The sequence below is a fragment of the Sardina pilchardus genome, chromosome 14 (genome assembly GCF_963854185.1).
Source record: "Sardina pilchardus chromosome 14, fSarPil1.1, whole genome shotgun sequence".
NCBI classification, from domain to species: domain Eukaryota; kingdom Metazoa; phylum Chordata; class Actinopteri; order Clupeiformes; family Clupeidae; genus Sardina; species Sardina pilchardus.
This window is the reverse complement of record NC_085007.1, coordinates 17,335,047-17,350,079: the sequence shown is the minus strand read 5'-3', so window position 1 is coordinate 17,350,079 and position 15,033 is coordinate 17,335,047. Positions and strand designations below refer to the sequence as shown.

Genomic DNA, 15,033 nt, shown 5'->3' with positions numbered 1-15,033 from the left:
AGTTGAGTGAAAAAAAAAAACACAATTAGTGCATTGTAGCAGCAATCAATAGAAATAAAGTAAATATACACAGTAGGCAGATGGACAGTTTCCATGAAGATCATGGGAATTTATTGTCACTAAAAGTACAGAAACAAACAAAACATATTGCCAGCAGAGCAACACATATTTACAAAACAGATTAAACCTTTGGAGTTTAAAATTGTGTGCAAAATTAAGATCATAGGTGACCCCTTCAGCAAAGGTGAAACTTCAGCAAATATTTGTAGGCATCTAAAAAAACAATTAAGCAACCACTAAATCTGGCTTAACATGTTCACCAAGCAGAAATCCCTCAGCAGGGTTGTTACGCCGCAGTTATAACGCTAGCAATGTTAACCAACACAAGAGTTGTTGTGGCTGCTTCCGTTGTCACAGTTACAGGTCTGGTTGCCAAGAATCGTTCCCGGATCAAACCCAAAGTCCCTTTTTCCATCCTCTACGTTATGTACAGATGAGGCCAAAACAACATGAGAAACCAGACATCTTTGCCTTCATACATTCATTCGCTCATGTTCGAAGACTTCAGAGAACAGCCAATTGTCTGGTCTGTTTTTTGGATGTAGAATGTCCTATGCTGATGGATGTTGAGTGAACTTCATTGTGACATTTTGGACAATATACTCACTCAAGACCCATGAGAATCAACTACATACTGTACAACAGCAACAGCACCTGTAAACATATTTTACTGTATGGCTTCAAAGATGAAAGAAATAACCTCTATGGGAGGAGATAGATAGGGATTAAGAAGTAAAAAATATATAAATATTCCTGATATGATTAAAAACAAAATGTTCAAATGTATAAATAAAAGAGCTGAAAAGGGAGCTGGTTCTGTTCAACACAGGAATGAATACACTGAATAATGGTGATTCCACTTGTTCCAATACTCATCTAACCAAGGACAGAAAAAAACATGACAGCAACATACCACTGATGACACCCCTTATGTCTCACAATTTTAAATACAACGTAAAACAAAGTAAAACTTATTACCTCCTGCATATTAGATCACCGGTGAACCGTGCTGTGAAAATTGTCAGAAAAAAAAGAACAAAACAAAACAAAAATACCCCTTCTGTGGATGCTCAATATTCAGTAAGGAAAGTTGCACATACAAGCCTCAGGTTGGAATAGTTGGATGCATCTCTCTGGAAGTTAAAGCTATAGCATCCAACGACTTGCATAACTGAGAGGTTATGGTAGGCAATACTTTCAAGCAACAAGAGAACACCAACACTTCCGTGGTCACACCATGACATACAATGATTAGTAGTGTACACTGTCGATCAACCGATCAATGATCTGTTTGTAATAGTACTGCAAGACATTGAAGGACACACTGGTCAGAACTAAGAGCACTCCCTGGGGAAACACCTCAACAAATATCGCTCAACAACGCAAAACTAATGTCAGTCATGAAGTCGTTTAGCCATTGACACTGTTAACAACCATAAACACTGACGTAGCTCCACATGCAGTGTGACTCATACAAAAGTCACTTCAGACATAAAATAAAACAAAATAAAAACAATTATAACAATTATAGCTGGCAAGGTTGTTTACACTGACATCCCTGACAAAATAGATTTGTTCAGTATTGTCTTACGCACCATTTTCTACTTCCTCTCCAAGTTAAAATAAACAGAAAATTGCATCGACATTTGCATATTCAATTTGAAATCAACCACTCCATGATTGTGCATGGTAGCAATTGGACTTAAAACTGACCTTCTATTGAAGCCAAAACAATAAAAGGTTAAAATAAAGTCTACAAATGTGTATACCCACTGTTGTGCTTTTCACAAAGAGGCCCCTCTGTGTTTCACATTTCCCCAGGGAGAGCTACTGTATTTGTTCTGCCTCAGAAGGGCAGCAGGACTACATTTCCCAGCCTGCTCTGGGGCAAGGCTACATGAAGAACTGGCCCACCAGATTGGCCACACCCAGGACGATGAGGAAACTGTGGAAGAGGGCCGAGGGCCAGCGCAGCTCCCCCCGCCGCTTCAGCGCGATCATGTGGACGAGCGAGGGAAGGACAAACACCAAGGCCAGACCACACATCGCCCCGGAGAACCTGAGACAGACAGAAAGAGAAAGAGAAAACAGACACATGGAGAAGAGAAAACAGACACATGGAGAAATAGAGATGAATAGATATCCTCGCCATGCAAAGCATTTTCCTGTAAACCTGACTCCATCTAATCTAATCTAATTCAATAAAAACTAAAGCCAGATGAGCAAACCATCATATAAATCCCATTATGCTTTCTCACTGTTTGTTCTCACATAAACCTCTCCAGGCAAAGATTCCATTCAGATAGTTTCAGAGTCATCTCACCTTATAATTGAGCCGATGTTGGGGTAAAACTTGGCCATCAGGACACCAGACCCAACAATGACGACATTGAGCACGAAGACATGGAAGACACTGGGAGGGCAGGAGAAAACACAACTTATTTGCATACTATTTCCATCACATTCAAAATATAAAGGAAATTCATATTTGAAAATAATGTTTATCAGCTGATTATAAAGTGCTTCATATTCATAGATTTTGGTGCTACGGTAATTTCCAGAGTATTAGCCGCATTGTGTACAAGCCGCAGGACAGTGTTTTATGCAAGTTAAAAGAACCAAAACCATATCAATACCATATTTACTGCCCCCATGTATTAATCTCATACTGTAGCTGAAGAAATTTTGCAAAATCAGTGTATAAGCCATGGCTAATACGAATGTGACTAAAATTTAACTGAATGTTTGGATTCTAGTTTGACTTCCTGGACAGAAAGGTCTGGACCAAATCCCACAAGTCTCACCCTGGGTAGTTACTGCCAAAGACTTGGCTCATGACCTGCACACGGACCAGGTAGCCGAGCATCGGGTAGACAGTGGTCATCTGAAACAACAGGAAGCTGCGAGCCACAAACACCCACACATCGCTGCTGGGGAAATTGTCCAGGAAGTTCTGCAAAAGACACAGACACGGCTGATGATTAATGATACTCTACAGAAGATCTGATAGCACAGTAACAGAAACTGCTCTTCACAATAATCTGAAACTGCTCTTCAGAATAATCAGAATCAAACTAGGAGAGACTGAAGACGCATGTATTACCACTATGATGACAAGATGCCAGTGACTGTATACTTGATGTTAACGTATTTGATTTCAGCATATTTTATACTGCCATGTTGATGTATAAGGCCCGAATGGTGAATTGACAATCTTGAATGAGTGTGAAGAGAGTGGACAGCAAGCAGTGGAGTAGTAATGACATACAGCCTAAGGTTATGCCTGCATATTCCTACATTAACTGACTGGAATGACTACGTAACAGAGCAGATACACACACTTCTGCTCCAGGTTAGGGGATTTCCCACACCGGCCAATCAACAACCAAGCCTATTTACCATCAGAAACAAACAGGCTACAGCATCCATAACATGTACGGGTCAAAGTGCCCTCGGGGACTCAGGTCTCTCCCACTGTCTGTCTGTCTGTCTGTCTGTATCTCTCTGTCTGTCTGTCTGTCTCTCTCTCTCTCTGTCTCTATGTGTCCCTCTCTGTCTCTGTGTGTGTCTCTCTCTGTGTCTGTCTCTGTCTGTCTGTCTCTGTCTGTCTGTCTCTGTCTGTCTGTCTCTGTCTGTCTGTCTCTGTCTGTCTGTCTCTGTCTGTCTGTCTCTGTCTGTCTGTCTCTGTCTGTTTGACATATAGGGATGAGCAACTTACGCAGAAGAAGATTTGAATCAATGTAAAGGTGTCGTTAGCAGTCAATTAAAATCTCTGTGTCCTCAAACACAAAGGAGATTTCTTATCCAGTACATAACTCTCTTGATGCGTCACTAGAAAAACATTAGATCTTGAGGGGCAGATAAACTCTTACTGGTTCAATGCAATCTTTGGACAGTTCTGGTGAAGGAAAAGACGCAAAGATCAGGATTCCCACGTAGAGGTAAGTCAGGCCCACCAGTAGATAGGCCACAGACAGGTCCCGCACCTGGAAACACAGCAGAGTGCAACTTAGACTAATGACATTTACTTAACAACAATTTATTCTCTTACAAAGAAATTAAACTTGTATTTATATTTCTTTGCTGGAAGTTGGTATTGTATCAATGTTAGTAGTTGGATCATTCCATGCAAACATATTCACAGAAAAAGTCAACATTCAATCACATAGCAAAACTGTGCTTTAGGTTAAAGTGAAAAGTACTGAAAATGCTGTCACACACACAAAACGAATCATGATGCATGCAACCGATGCATGAACAACCACAAATTCATCCCAAATGGACCTGCTTCAGCTGATGACAGACATTTTTCAGCTCCTTAGCACAGCAGTTTTAAGCACATTTCCTGTCCAGAGTGACCAATATGAGACAGTTCCTCATCAAGGCATCTGGTTCAAAGAGACGTTGAACAATATCCACTACCCTGTCTAAGCTGCAGTAGCTTCATTTGGGTAAGTGAAAACTGCATCGCTCAATGCTTTTCTGAAGTAACCTAAAATCACATCTGCTGAGTCAGGAAGAATTTCTCGTTTGGTCTTCAAAAGTCAAACTATGGACATAAGAGTATGTACGTCACAAGAAGTGATTGTCTTAGCTTAGCTATATGATTCAAAATGTATACAAACCTACACATAAATCAACTAAGGATTTATTCACATAGGTATATGTGTGATCCAAACATTCTTTACTAGTTTACTTATAATTACATCACAGTATATTGCCTCATGCAGGCGTATTGCTAAATGTGGCATGGTTGTGCTCACATTATTCTGCTGGTGCTTGTTGCTCTTCATGAGAGTGATGATGCAGTTGTGAATGAAGAAGGCCAGTGTGAGAATCCCAGTCAGCTGTGGGAACAGCACTCTGAACTCTGTGGGCCAAAGTGTCATGCGAGGAAAATAGGGTTGAAGATGAAGGATTAAACATGTTTGTACAGACCTTAGTGAAAACATATAGTATAAACTACTACTTTTCTACCCACCAAAAGATAATATGGCGAGTTTCAGACAAACAAATCAATGTAACATTTTGTATTTCTGTTTTTGTCTTTAAAAATGTCTCTATACTGATGTAGAAAAATGTTTTCCTGTATCTAACAGAGGTTGAAATCAATGGAACACATAAGCAATAAAAGGACAAACTACCAAAGCAGTAACAAAAGATTTTATGACACCTAAAAGAAACAATTTACAGTGCTTGCTTTTAGTTGACGCTACATAAAAGTTCAGCTTCAGTCAATGTCTTTGAAAAAGTACTTTCAATCCAAATGGAACATTAATGGTGTTCTAATCTGATCTAATCTGCCTCCTGTCTGACCACTAAATGCAAATACAAACAAAGACAGACAAAGATAATCACATCCCAACAAATCAAAGAAATACCTGGAACAAAACCCTTAGAGGGTTCAAACCAGTGGAATTCCAGGTGAAAACCCAGCCGAATAGCTTTTAGAGTCACCAGGCCGATAAGATAAACCACAGATATGGTACCTGATTGGATAAGAGAGAGAAAAAAGAATAATGTAATCCATCATGCATATAAACGTCTTAATACAGGTATGTGGACATGCATAACAGTTAAATAAAGGTGCAGATAAAATGTGTGGCTTCCCAAACGTTTCACTGAAGGACATTGTCAGTTGAGTGTTGATAATTAAGGACTCCTAAGTGGGGAACCTATAAATCAATAACATTATCTGTAACAGGGTTCCCACTCCAAGTCCGATGTAAAATTCCATGACTTTTTCCTGACAAAAAACCTGAATTCCCATGACCTACTTTACAATGAATCTGCCCAAAGATTTTATAGTAGTCGCATAGCGTTCATAAATTGTTTGGTGTGGGAGATGAATAAATGGGCATTGAATAAACAAAGTTGGGCTAACCACAAGCACTCAAGAAAGCAATAAAGCTAATTGCCAGATATACACCAATTCTGCATTTAAATATATTTGCATTAATGCATTTTGGCAAAGCACATTTTCAACTTCTACAACAATATTTCATGATATTCTATGACTTTGCCCCACAAATGATACAATTCCCTGACTTCCCAGGTCTGGAATAGACTTTATCAAAATTCCATGATATTTCAGAAATTCCATAACCCATGGTACCCCGCTGTTAATTTACTGATCATCTGTTAATCTGTCCTGGAGGAAATGTTTGCTCTTTGCTATTTGTACACTACAACTAATCCCAGTGCAATATTATCTTCTTACTTATATTGTGCCTCATAATCTTCTTGGTGTCACGAATGAAAAGGCAATTAGGCAATTCAAACTCTAACTTGGTAGCCAATCAGATTGTAAACGTTACATAATGGAAGGTAACTTTGTTGTGTACCATTTGAAGGAGTGCTTGTCCTTTGAAACACAGGAAGTTGTTTTGGAGGCATCAGAACACAGCAAACAACAAGCTAACCATACCACATCTGGACAAAATGGTCCTACGTTGGTCTCCAAAGTACGAGGTAAAACCGTCTGTTACCTCCTCGAGACTCCACTGCAGAGGAAGTGTACAAGCATGCTCAGAAAGGGGGAACTTACCCAGGAAGGTGAACCTGGCGAAGAAAGAGGCCGAGCGGAAGTTGAGGAGGGGGAAGAGCAGCAAGATGAGGTAGAGGGGGATGGTGTTGGTTTTGCTCCACCACTGGTCAAACACAGCCGTGGAGCTGTTCCCACTTCCGTGCAGCTGGACAGTGGCATTGCCGCCATGATCAGTATCAGGGAATGGACATATGACTAGAAAGGGGACATACATGTATATCAGTCCGAGCAGTATAAATGAATTAAATCCAGTCTGTTGTAGACATGAAGAATGTGCTGTGCATGCTGTCTTGTCATCTTTGATACCCATACCCTACAGACATGGACAACAGATATTTTGAATAGACAAAGAGAGGGATGGTGGGAGAAACATAATCTGCTCAGCTGTTAAAAATTACTTTTTTTAAAAAAAGGGAAGTTCTTACCTCTTTCAGATCCATTTGTACCAAATTCATGATCTGACATGTTAACATGATGGACATAGTCTAGAAGAAAAGAGAATATATACGAATTTAGCATTCAAATTCATTGAGGAGACATCAAATGCAATGGACTTTGTCAAGGCTACTTACTGTAGATGAATTTGCCCGTGTTGAACAGGAAGTTAGACATGAGCACCCAATAGACCACCATCGCACCAATTAAGGACACCATTGAGAAGATGAGGCTCAACCACTTCCCAAATGACCCAAAATAATATCTACATACATCTGGAAACTCCCAGTCCGAAGTGTCCATGTAAGCTGAAGGACAAAACAATGAGGAAAAATCTCATTTCATTTTCTGATCATGTAAATTCATGTAAACAGCATTTTAGTCTTATTTTAGTCTTTAGTCTTAAATTCATGTAAACAGCAGTTTGCCTTGACCCAATAATATACTGAGTGTTAAACAGTGTTGAATCTAATATTCGGATAAGCGATCTCAGATAAGTACGATTCTCTGCAATCGATTCTGGGGGTCGATTCTTTTGCCATGAGTCAGTGCTCTAGGCTGTAGGTCCGATGTGTGAACAGTTGCATCTCATTGTCAAATGAGCCTCTCCAGTCCTTGCACGTGCGGTCCGAGCTTAATAAATTGCTGTGCGCACTCTGCATACCTTACATACTCTGCGTGCTCGAAAACATGACAACTAGGAAACAACAAGCGGGCGCCCTTAGCAGGACATGTGCCAGTGTTAACGAGTGTCAGTGGTCACCTGTGCAAGAGGTTTACGTGCTTTTGAATAAATCGAGTGTATAAGTTCACAAAAGCTACACAAGATGCCGTGAGATGGTAATGCTGTTGTAAAAAACGACATTTGCTTTATTTGTTGTGATTCAGGATTTGTAATTCTAAGTTAACTTATTAGAGCTGTTAAAGTCCTGATAAATAGGTTTACTTCTGAGAGTCAGATCAAACTCAGTAGTGAGAAGTCAAATTTAGAATAGGAAGCTGCAGTGTACAGTTGTAAGAGCTGGAATTGTAAAACAACTAGCACTTGTAGTTCTTAAAAAGCTACAAGCTCACAGACTTACGTATAGATTTGGTTGACTTTAGCACCCTGTAACAGCAATATAAGGTGAGGAACCCCATAGCGATTAGAATGATAATCCCAAGTGTGAATCCCGCCTAGAAGAACAACACATTTAGCCAATTATGGAATGATAAATCTCCAACACATTACTCTTTTAGACATCTACATATACATCTATGGGGCAACAAAATGGAATAATTCATAAAATGTACATGGAAATACCTGCTTAATTCCCCATGGTATGCTAAGTATCGACGTTCCCATCATTGTGTTCCAAATGGCAAAACTATAAAGGAAATTATATGATATAAAAATCTTGACTGCAATCTTGGATGATAGGATCATTTTTCCTTTTTACATACAGCTGCTAATACAAGACACTGAAGTTAAATCTCAAAGTTAGGAGGGCAAAATGGCAATTTCACGTGCTTTTGTCAACCAGGTATTCACACTAAAATGCATAGAGTGGCGATACATACATGGTGACAATGCTGGGATTTTTGGAGGCGCCATCTTTTCCCTGTACTTTGAATGCAGTCCCCAGCGGGCTGTAAACGTAGATATCCTCAGGAGGTGGGATCACATGGTCTGGAGGAGCCTTACGCAAGACAGGCCAGACGTAAACAAAATATACAGATTGGAAACATGGGTCAATACTTCTCAGAGTGATGTCAGTGGGTTGTTGTGCCTAGTTGTGTGTTCAGAATGTCATTCCGAGCAGAGAGCACTTCAGAGTGTAGAATTCCAATAGAATGCTGTGAGCATTCCACTGTGAAATTATGCTGATCAGGCAAGAAAATCAACACGCCATAAACACATCTTGGCCCATGGCAAATGGCTGAGCAAACCGAACAAATGGAGGGTATCGAATGACTGTGTAATGGCCAAGTAAAACTATTATGCGTGGTCCTCAGACATATAAAGGACCTTTTGAAGGATTACTGACATCTTGTGTGGCTTTAAATTATCATCAATGAATCAGCAACTGCTATAAAACTGACCAGCTATGTTGGCGACAACGCCACCATTGTGGCAATACAATGATAGGCTATTTTTTTTATACATTAGATATATACTCATAACTGAATGAATGAGGCAGTCAATAAATGAATGCAAATCTGATGGGGTTCTTCTTACCAGTAATCGGTCAGACGATCCGGTTAGACGCCCGTAGTAATGTATTCTACTGCTCAAGATAGAAGCCTCTGAAGACACTCGCTCTGTGCCATCATCAACGATATTCTTGGGCTCTACATGAAAGGGCCTACAGACACAAACAGGCATTCTTAAGTCAAAAATATCCCATACATATCATATCATACCACACACACACACACACACACACACACACACACACACACACACACACACACACACACACACACACACACACACACACACACACACACACACACACACACACACACACACACACACACACACACACACACACACACACACACACACACACACACACACACAACTTGGTGCCTGTAGTTTTCAGTACAGAGGTGTTAAAGGACAACTTTCATTGCACACAGCTGCACGTGCATGAAAGGCTTCTGAGAAAACCTCAGCCTAGGTATTCTATGGCGCCAGGACAGGACATGGACCCAAAGCAGGGTGGGGCTCTGTTTTGGAAACCCACGAATCACTCCAACAGGAGGTCTTGCCACTTGGGCAGTGATTGTGAAATACCAAACTGGATTAATTCAGACATGCTTGCTACTGATGAACTGTACAATGATATGCAGGGAAAGGGAAACAGCTACAGTGAACAAACCCAATACCCGCTGCCAGTTTCATTTCAGGGTAAATTTAAGAGAAATTGCTGTCGGCGACCACTTAACCAAATATCGATATACATAGTCAAAACATATTTGGCAAGCATTCAACAATCATGACAGGGAATGTAAGTAAATGGACAAACACAATCAAAATTACATAGTAGAATACCTTTTCTTAGGTAGTAAAACCAATGAACCCATTATAAAAGTTTTATGTACTTACTGTAATTCAGTTTCTGACCTCAGTTTAAATAACAGTTAACAATTAACTTTGTCACATTATAGGTGTACCTTACAGTGGCAATTACAGTTCTAACAACACAATAAAGGATACAGACAAAGGACAAGAATATTGATGACATGAACTGAAAGTCACAAAATGCAAAAGGTCTACCTCAACTTATTGTTTCAAATGATTAACCTGTGAACCTGGTCAAAACAGCAACATCCGTATCTCTACAGATGTTAAACAGTGGTTGTACCTTCTTCCTCTTGGCTCCAGTGAATCTATGGAAGGTTCCCTTCCTCGCATGGACCCCAGTAGTGGTTTTGAATCGTCCTCCATATCTTCAGAGCGCAAGCCGACTTCACCTCATATGGATAACCTGTAGATGTTAATGAAGATATCAGCTTAAGACGCCATCATCAGCTTCAGCTGCTTAGTGCATTGTTCAGCAACCACACGGGCACTGGCTAAGGCTCTGGAAATACACACGAATACCATCAAGATGTAATGGCCCCTGTTAAGGCATGTGATTAATTGAGGGAAGACCAAAGGTTATCTCACATCCACATTCTAACTGTGACCTTACATTAGAGCAAAACAACATAGCTACCACGGTTGTTTCATGAGTGAATAATGAATACATGCATGTGTACATCTCTAACACTGTGTTGCATTATAAAAGCGAAGCAAATCTCTTTTTGAGCGAATAAGTAGATTATTACAAGCCTACATAGAACTTTGTGTAACCAACACAAGCTGTGGAGTCGCGCAGAAACGTTCACATTCATCGAACAGTGTGTTTCAGAGTAGTGTCTGTCCTTCAAGTAAACATTCTCCATCTTACAAACTCAGCGATTTGCCTGAATGTAACTCACGAAGCTGTGTAGGTTGTACCCCTGTCCTCAGGAATTAATTAAAGCAGATTAGCAGCCCAAATCGTCTTTTTAACTGTTGAGCTCCTAAATCGATCATGATTTTCATACGCGTCTATTTCTTTCTTTAGCAGGTCAGACAAGCAGCTGATTAATCTTGAGCAGACTATGTTCAATAGTTACCATAATGTGGCTTGCCGACAGAATGAGGTCACATCCACAGAAGTTACAAGTGTTTTCTAACAAGTTTGCTACATAGATTGCATACAATCTATGGTTTGTTACAATGCCAATGAACTATTTACTGTTTAGTTAGCATTTTATAAAACCAACAAATCTGAACAGTATACCTCAGCTAACAACATCTTAAAATATGGGAAGTGTAGGCATAATGCCTTTACGCCTAGCTGTCTGTCCACATATCAAGCTAACTGGTTAGCTATTTAGCACACTCACTCCCTGCCAACCGGCTAAATGAGGTGCCACCAAAGGTCGAGACATAGAGACATATACATGTTAAAGACATAGAATCTTCACCATGTAACAAAAATACGATAGCTTATATCAAAAACTTTAAAAGTTACCATCACTCACAGGAGAAGTGCACCCTGCGCCGAAAGGTAGCTGTGCAGCGCAGCACTGTTTTGAAAACTATCTACGGGTACGTCAATAGCACATGCAGGGGGAGGTTTTATTGGATCTGTAGTGCTTACTTCATTGCATCCATGTGTGCTTGGTGTACACAAAACTACAGTACCCACAATTCAACGCTGTGAAAGTCATCTGATTTCCTAACGTCAGATTTGATGAAGTTGTTGATACCTACTGTCCTTTGGAAACCCCCTTAAGCCTACCTTACATTTGGGATTTGGGAAAGATTTTTGAAAGATTGTAGTCTTTTGAGTAAAGCTTGAAAGAGGGGAATTAGTTAGAAGACTACAATCTTTCAAGAATCTTTCCCAAATCTTATTAGTGTAAGGTAGGCTTTAGACTACAGTAACTTAGACAGGGACTGAGCATTTAAGAGAGGACGAGATTGTACATGTTTAAATAGTAGGCTAGTTCAAGTGTAGTCTACGGAGGTAGTGATAGAATCAACATATCAACATGCACTTACCTTATTAAGCACTTCTTATGGGTTATGGCTTGTAATTAGGCCCTATTGATATTTTCATTAGGCTGTTGATTGAATTGAGATTGTTGTTTATTATTGCTATTCTCTTAAATGTAGTCTAACCAACATTTTAAATTGTTCACTGTTAAATATAATATAATATTCTATTATTTTTTAATTGTATGTCACCTGTTTTGTAGAAGTGTCTGTCAAATCCCATAACCATAGCCATACTAGGCCTACAGCGTTCACTGGGGGAACATTGCAAATGTCGGAGCTGATTTTAAGTGCCAGTGTGAATATAGCATAAGAAGCCCTAGAAGACACAACCAACCCTCCTGAATGTAGGCTACCTCTTCTCGACAACCCAACACACATGCACTTGCTCTCCTTTTTACCCTCCTTCTTCTACAGGGGCGACAGCTGATGTCAACTGGAGGACCGTGACTAGTTTGGTGGATACTCAGACCCCAGTTACACCATGCACTAGACCTGCTACGGTTTGCATATAGGAGATGGGTGTGGACGATGCCATCACATATGTACAAAGGACGCATTTTCACCTGCAGAATCATGTTCTTTGACTTCTCCAGTGCTTTTAACACCAACCAACCCCTCAGACTGGGATACAAGCTTTTGCAGATGGGCGTGGACGCTCACCAAGCTCCAGGATGTTTTACCGGTCTGTTGTTGCCATCATTCTCTTCATGCCTTGGTATGCTGGGGAGAAAGAAGAGGGATGCTGGGTGCCTGAACAGACTGGTAAGGAAAGCAGGCTCTGTCATGGGCACTGAACTGCAGTGCATCACATAAATATCAGATAAAAGGACCCTGAACAAACTGCTCAACATTTTGGACAATGACTGTCATCCACTCCACAGCACTGTCACAACATGATCACATGATCAGCAAGACTGCGCACACTGCCATGCACACGACAAACTGAGCAAGTAATTTGTCCCCAGGGCCATACAACTCTATGCTTCACAAAAGGCACTTCCATTGCCTCCTACAACAGTGTTTGTGTACTGGCGTCCACAGGCCCACTACTTACATGGTTTACTGGCTATAAGACCCCATTTGCACAGCACCTCCCTACTTCCCCCAGCCTGGACTGAGGTCTAACTTAATGTATTTCTTGGCCCATATTTAATGCTGTCTTTTTAAACTTTATCCTTGCACTGCTAAATTTTTTATAACGTGTACTCTCTCTATTGTCCATATTTAATGCTGGTCTAGACTTTATCCATAATTGCACTTGCAATATTTGATTAAGTGGGGGTTTTGGGAGAGCTTCCAGGCGAATATTTTGACGTCTATTGCGTTTTGACACTAGTGCATTCATGCGGCAGGGAAGTGGGGAGATTCCCACTTCTGAACTCCACACTTCCGAAGTGACAGCGTTCACTGTTGAGTGACATCAAAAAATTCTCCTGAGAGCTCTCCCAAAGCCCCCATTTAAACTGGGAAGTTCAGGTGTGACGTGCAACCCTAAACTCTAGAATTCTCATACTTTCCAGTTGCTCATGAACATATGTGTCAATTTTGTTGTCACGTTGTAGTTCCTTTGTAGCCCATGTGACCTTTCATGTCCAACAGTTTTAATATGAACTTCGGTGGGAAGTTTATCCTTCTTTCACAAGCATCTTACACCATATTTTTAATCAAATGTAGTTGCTCATTTAGCGAGCATATGCTTTAACCTTTATTGTGGTATCCATTTTTCACACACTCCGACAGCAAAGCACTTACAGTGGGGAAAACAACGTAGGCTCATCACGGGGGCGGTCCCTGTTATTCCCAGGTGGCATGAACAGACCATATTAATCATATCTCTCTATGGCTCTGGAACAGACCATCAGTTCTGGAGTGGGGTGTGGCCAACAACAACTCATTTGCATTTATGACAGCAGGCCCCAGAAACATAGCCTGGCTATCATCAGACCAAGTTCAATCTTTTGAGATTGAATATCAGTCTTGGGGGTCTGCAGCATTGTTTCTACAGAAGAGGTGATCAATGGGCATAGTTCAAATGACTCTGTACTATACGCTTGGATAAGCCAGTTTGTGATTGGTTCCAGTTGCAAACAGCTTCAGGGACATGTTTTGTGCAACCCATAGGTCTATGTTGACTTGTTGAAAAATAAGTAGGCTAGGCTACATATATGGGACCTTTAAAACCAACTGAGCACGTAAATTCAAATGCTGAATATATTATGCCTAATGCAAACATTATAGCCTAGTTTTAATTCAGTCATTTAAGTTTCAGACGTGTCATGCTAAGACATACGCTGTGAGCTCGGCTGTGCAAGTAGGCGTACGTTCCGTGGTCAAGTTCATAGCAACTGTCATTTTTGCTGACCACCAGATGTCACTGTGCTGTCTTCGATCTGTTCCATGCTGCAATGCTTCAGATCATTTTGAAGAAGATACAGAGGACCCCTCTCATTCGTCTTTTTTTTTTTTTATCTATCCCTTCCTCGGTTCACGTTCCCACTGATCAGAGAACATCTAGGGCTCTGCCAATGCGGAACGAGACAGAGGACCGAGGAAGGAAGGAAGGAAGGGAGGATAGATAAAAATACAGATGAGAAAGTTTGCACGCCCATCATTATTGCATGGCCGAAATATGATGAAACGGGATTAAGTATAAGTTTTCCATTTTGTCCAGACAAAAAAGTGCTGTTCTGGAAGGGAAACAGAATATCTGGTTAATATGTAAGGCGGCAGTATAATAATAATAATAATAATAATAATAAAAAACAATAATAATAATAATAGTTATTTTATTGATGTATACCTCTAACACACAAAGGCCTTGATTTTGTTTAACTAGGCTACTTAAAATAATAATTACGTTCCATGACCTTTGAACCTAGCTATATTAATCAATTTCCCGCCATGATTTTGG

General features: G+C 40.4%; 1 protein-coding gene across 2 annotated transcripts; it reads right to left on the bottom strand.

Moving 5' to 3' along the window:
• Positions 1 to 83: 83 nt before the first annotated feature.
• slc38a9 (solute carrier family 38 member 9) lies at positions 84 to 11,677 on the bottom strand. Of its 2 annotated transcripts, none has more exons than XM_062554596.1 (15): positions 11,603 to 11,677; positions 10,393 to 10,515; positions 9,261 to 9,387; positions 8,603 to 8,721; positions 8,346 to 8,409; positions 8,125 to 8,218; positions 7,180 to 7,350; positions 7,033 to 7,092; positions 6,608 to 6,802; positions 5,442 to 5,549; positions 4,824 to 4,930; positions 3,933 to 4,046; positions 2,865 to 3,013; positions 2,384 to 2,473; positions 84 to 2,119 (listed from the first exon to the last, which is right to left on the bottom strand). In XM_062554596.1, exons 2-15 carry the CDS (start codon positions 10,473 to 10,475, stop codon positions 1,954 to 1,956), a joined length of 1,647 nt encoding a protein of 548 aa, XP_062410580.1. In that variant the 5' UTR covers positions 10,476 to 10,515; positions 11,603 to 11,677; the 3' UTR covers positions 84 to 1,953. The 2 variants fall into 2 exon arrangements, with proteins under 2 accessions (XP_062410580.1, XP_062410581.1); XM_062554597.1 differs by having other exon boundaries at positions 11,593 to 11,636.
• Positions 11,678 to 15,033: the final 3,356 nt, after the last annotated feature.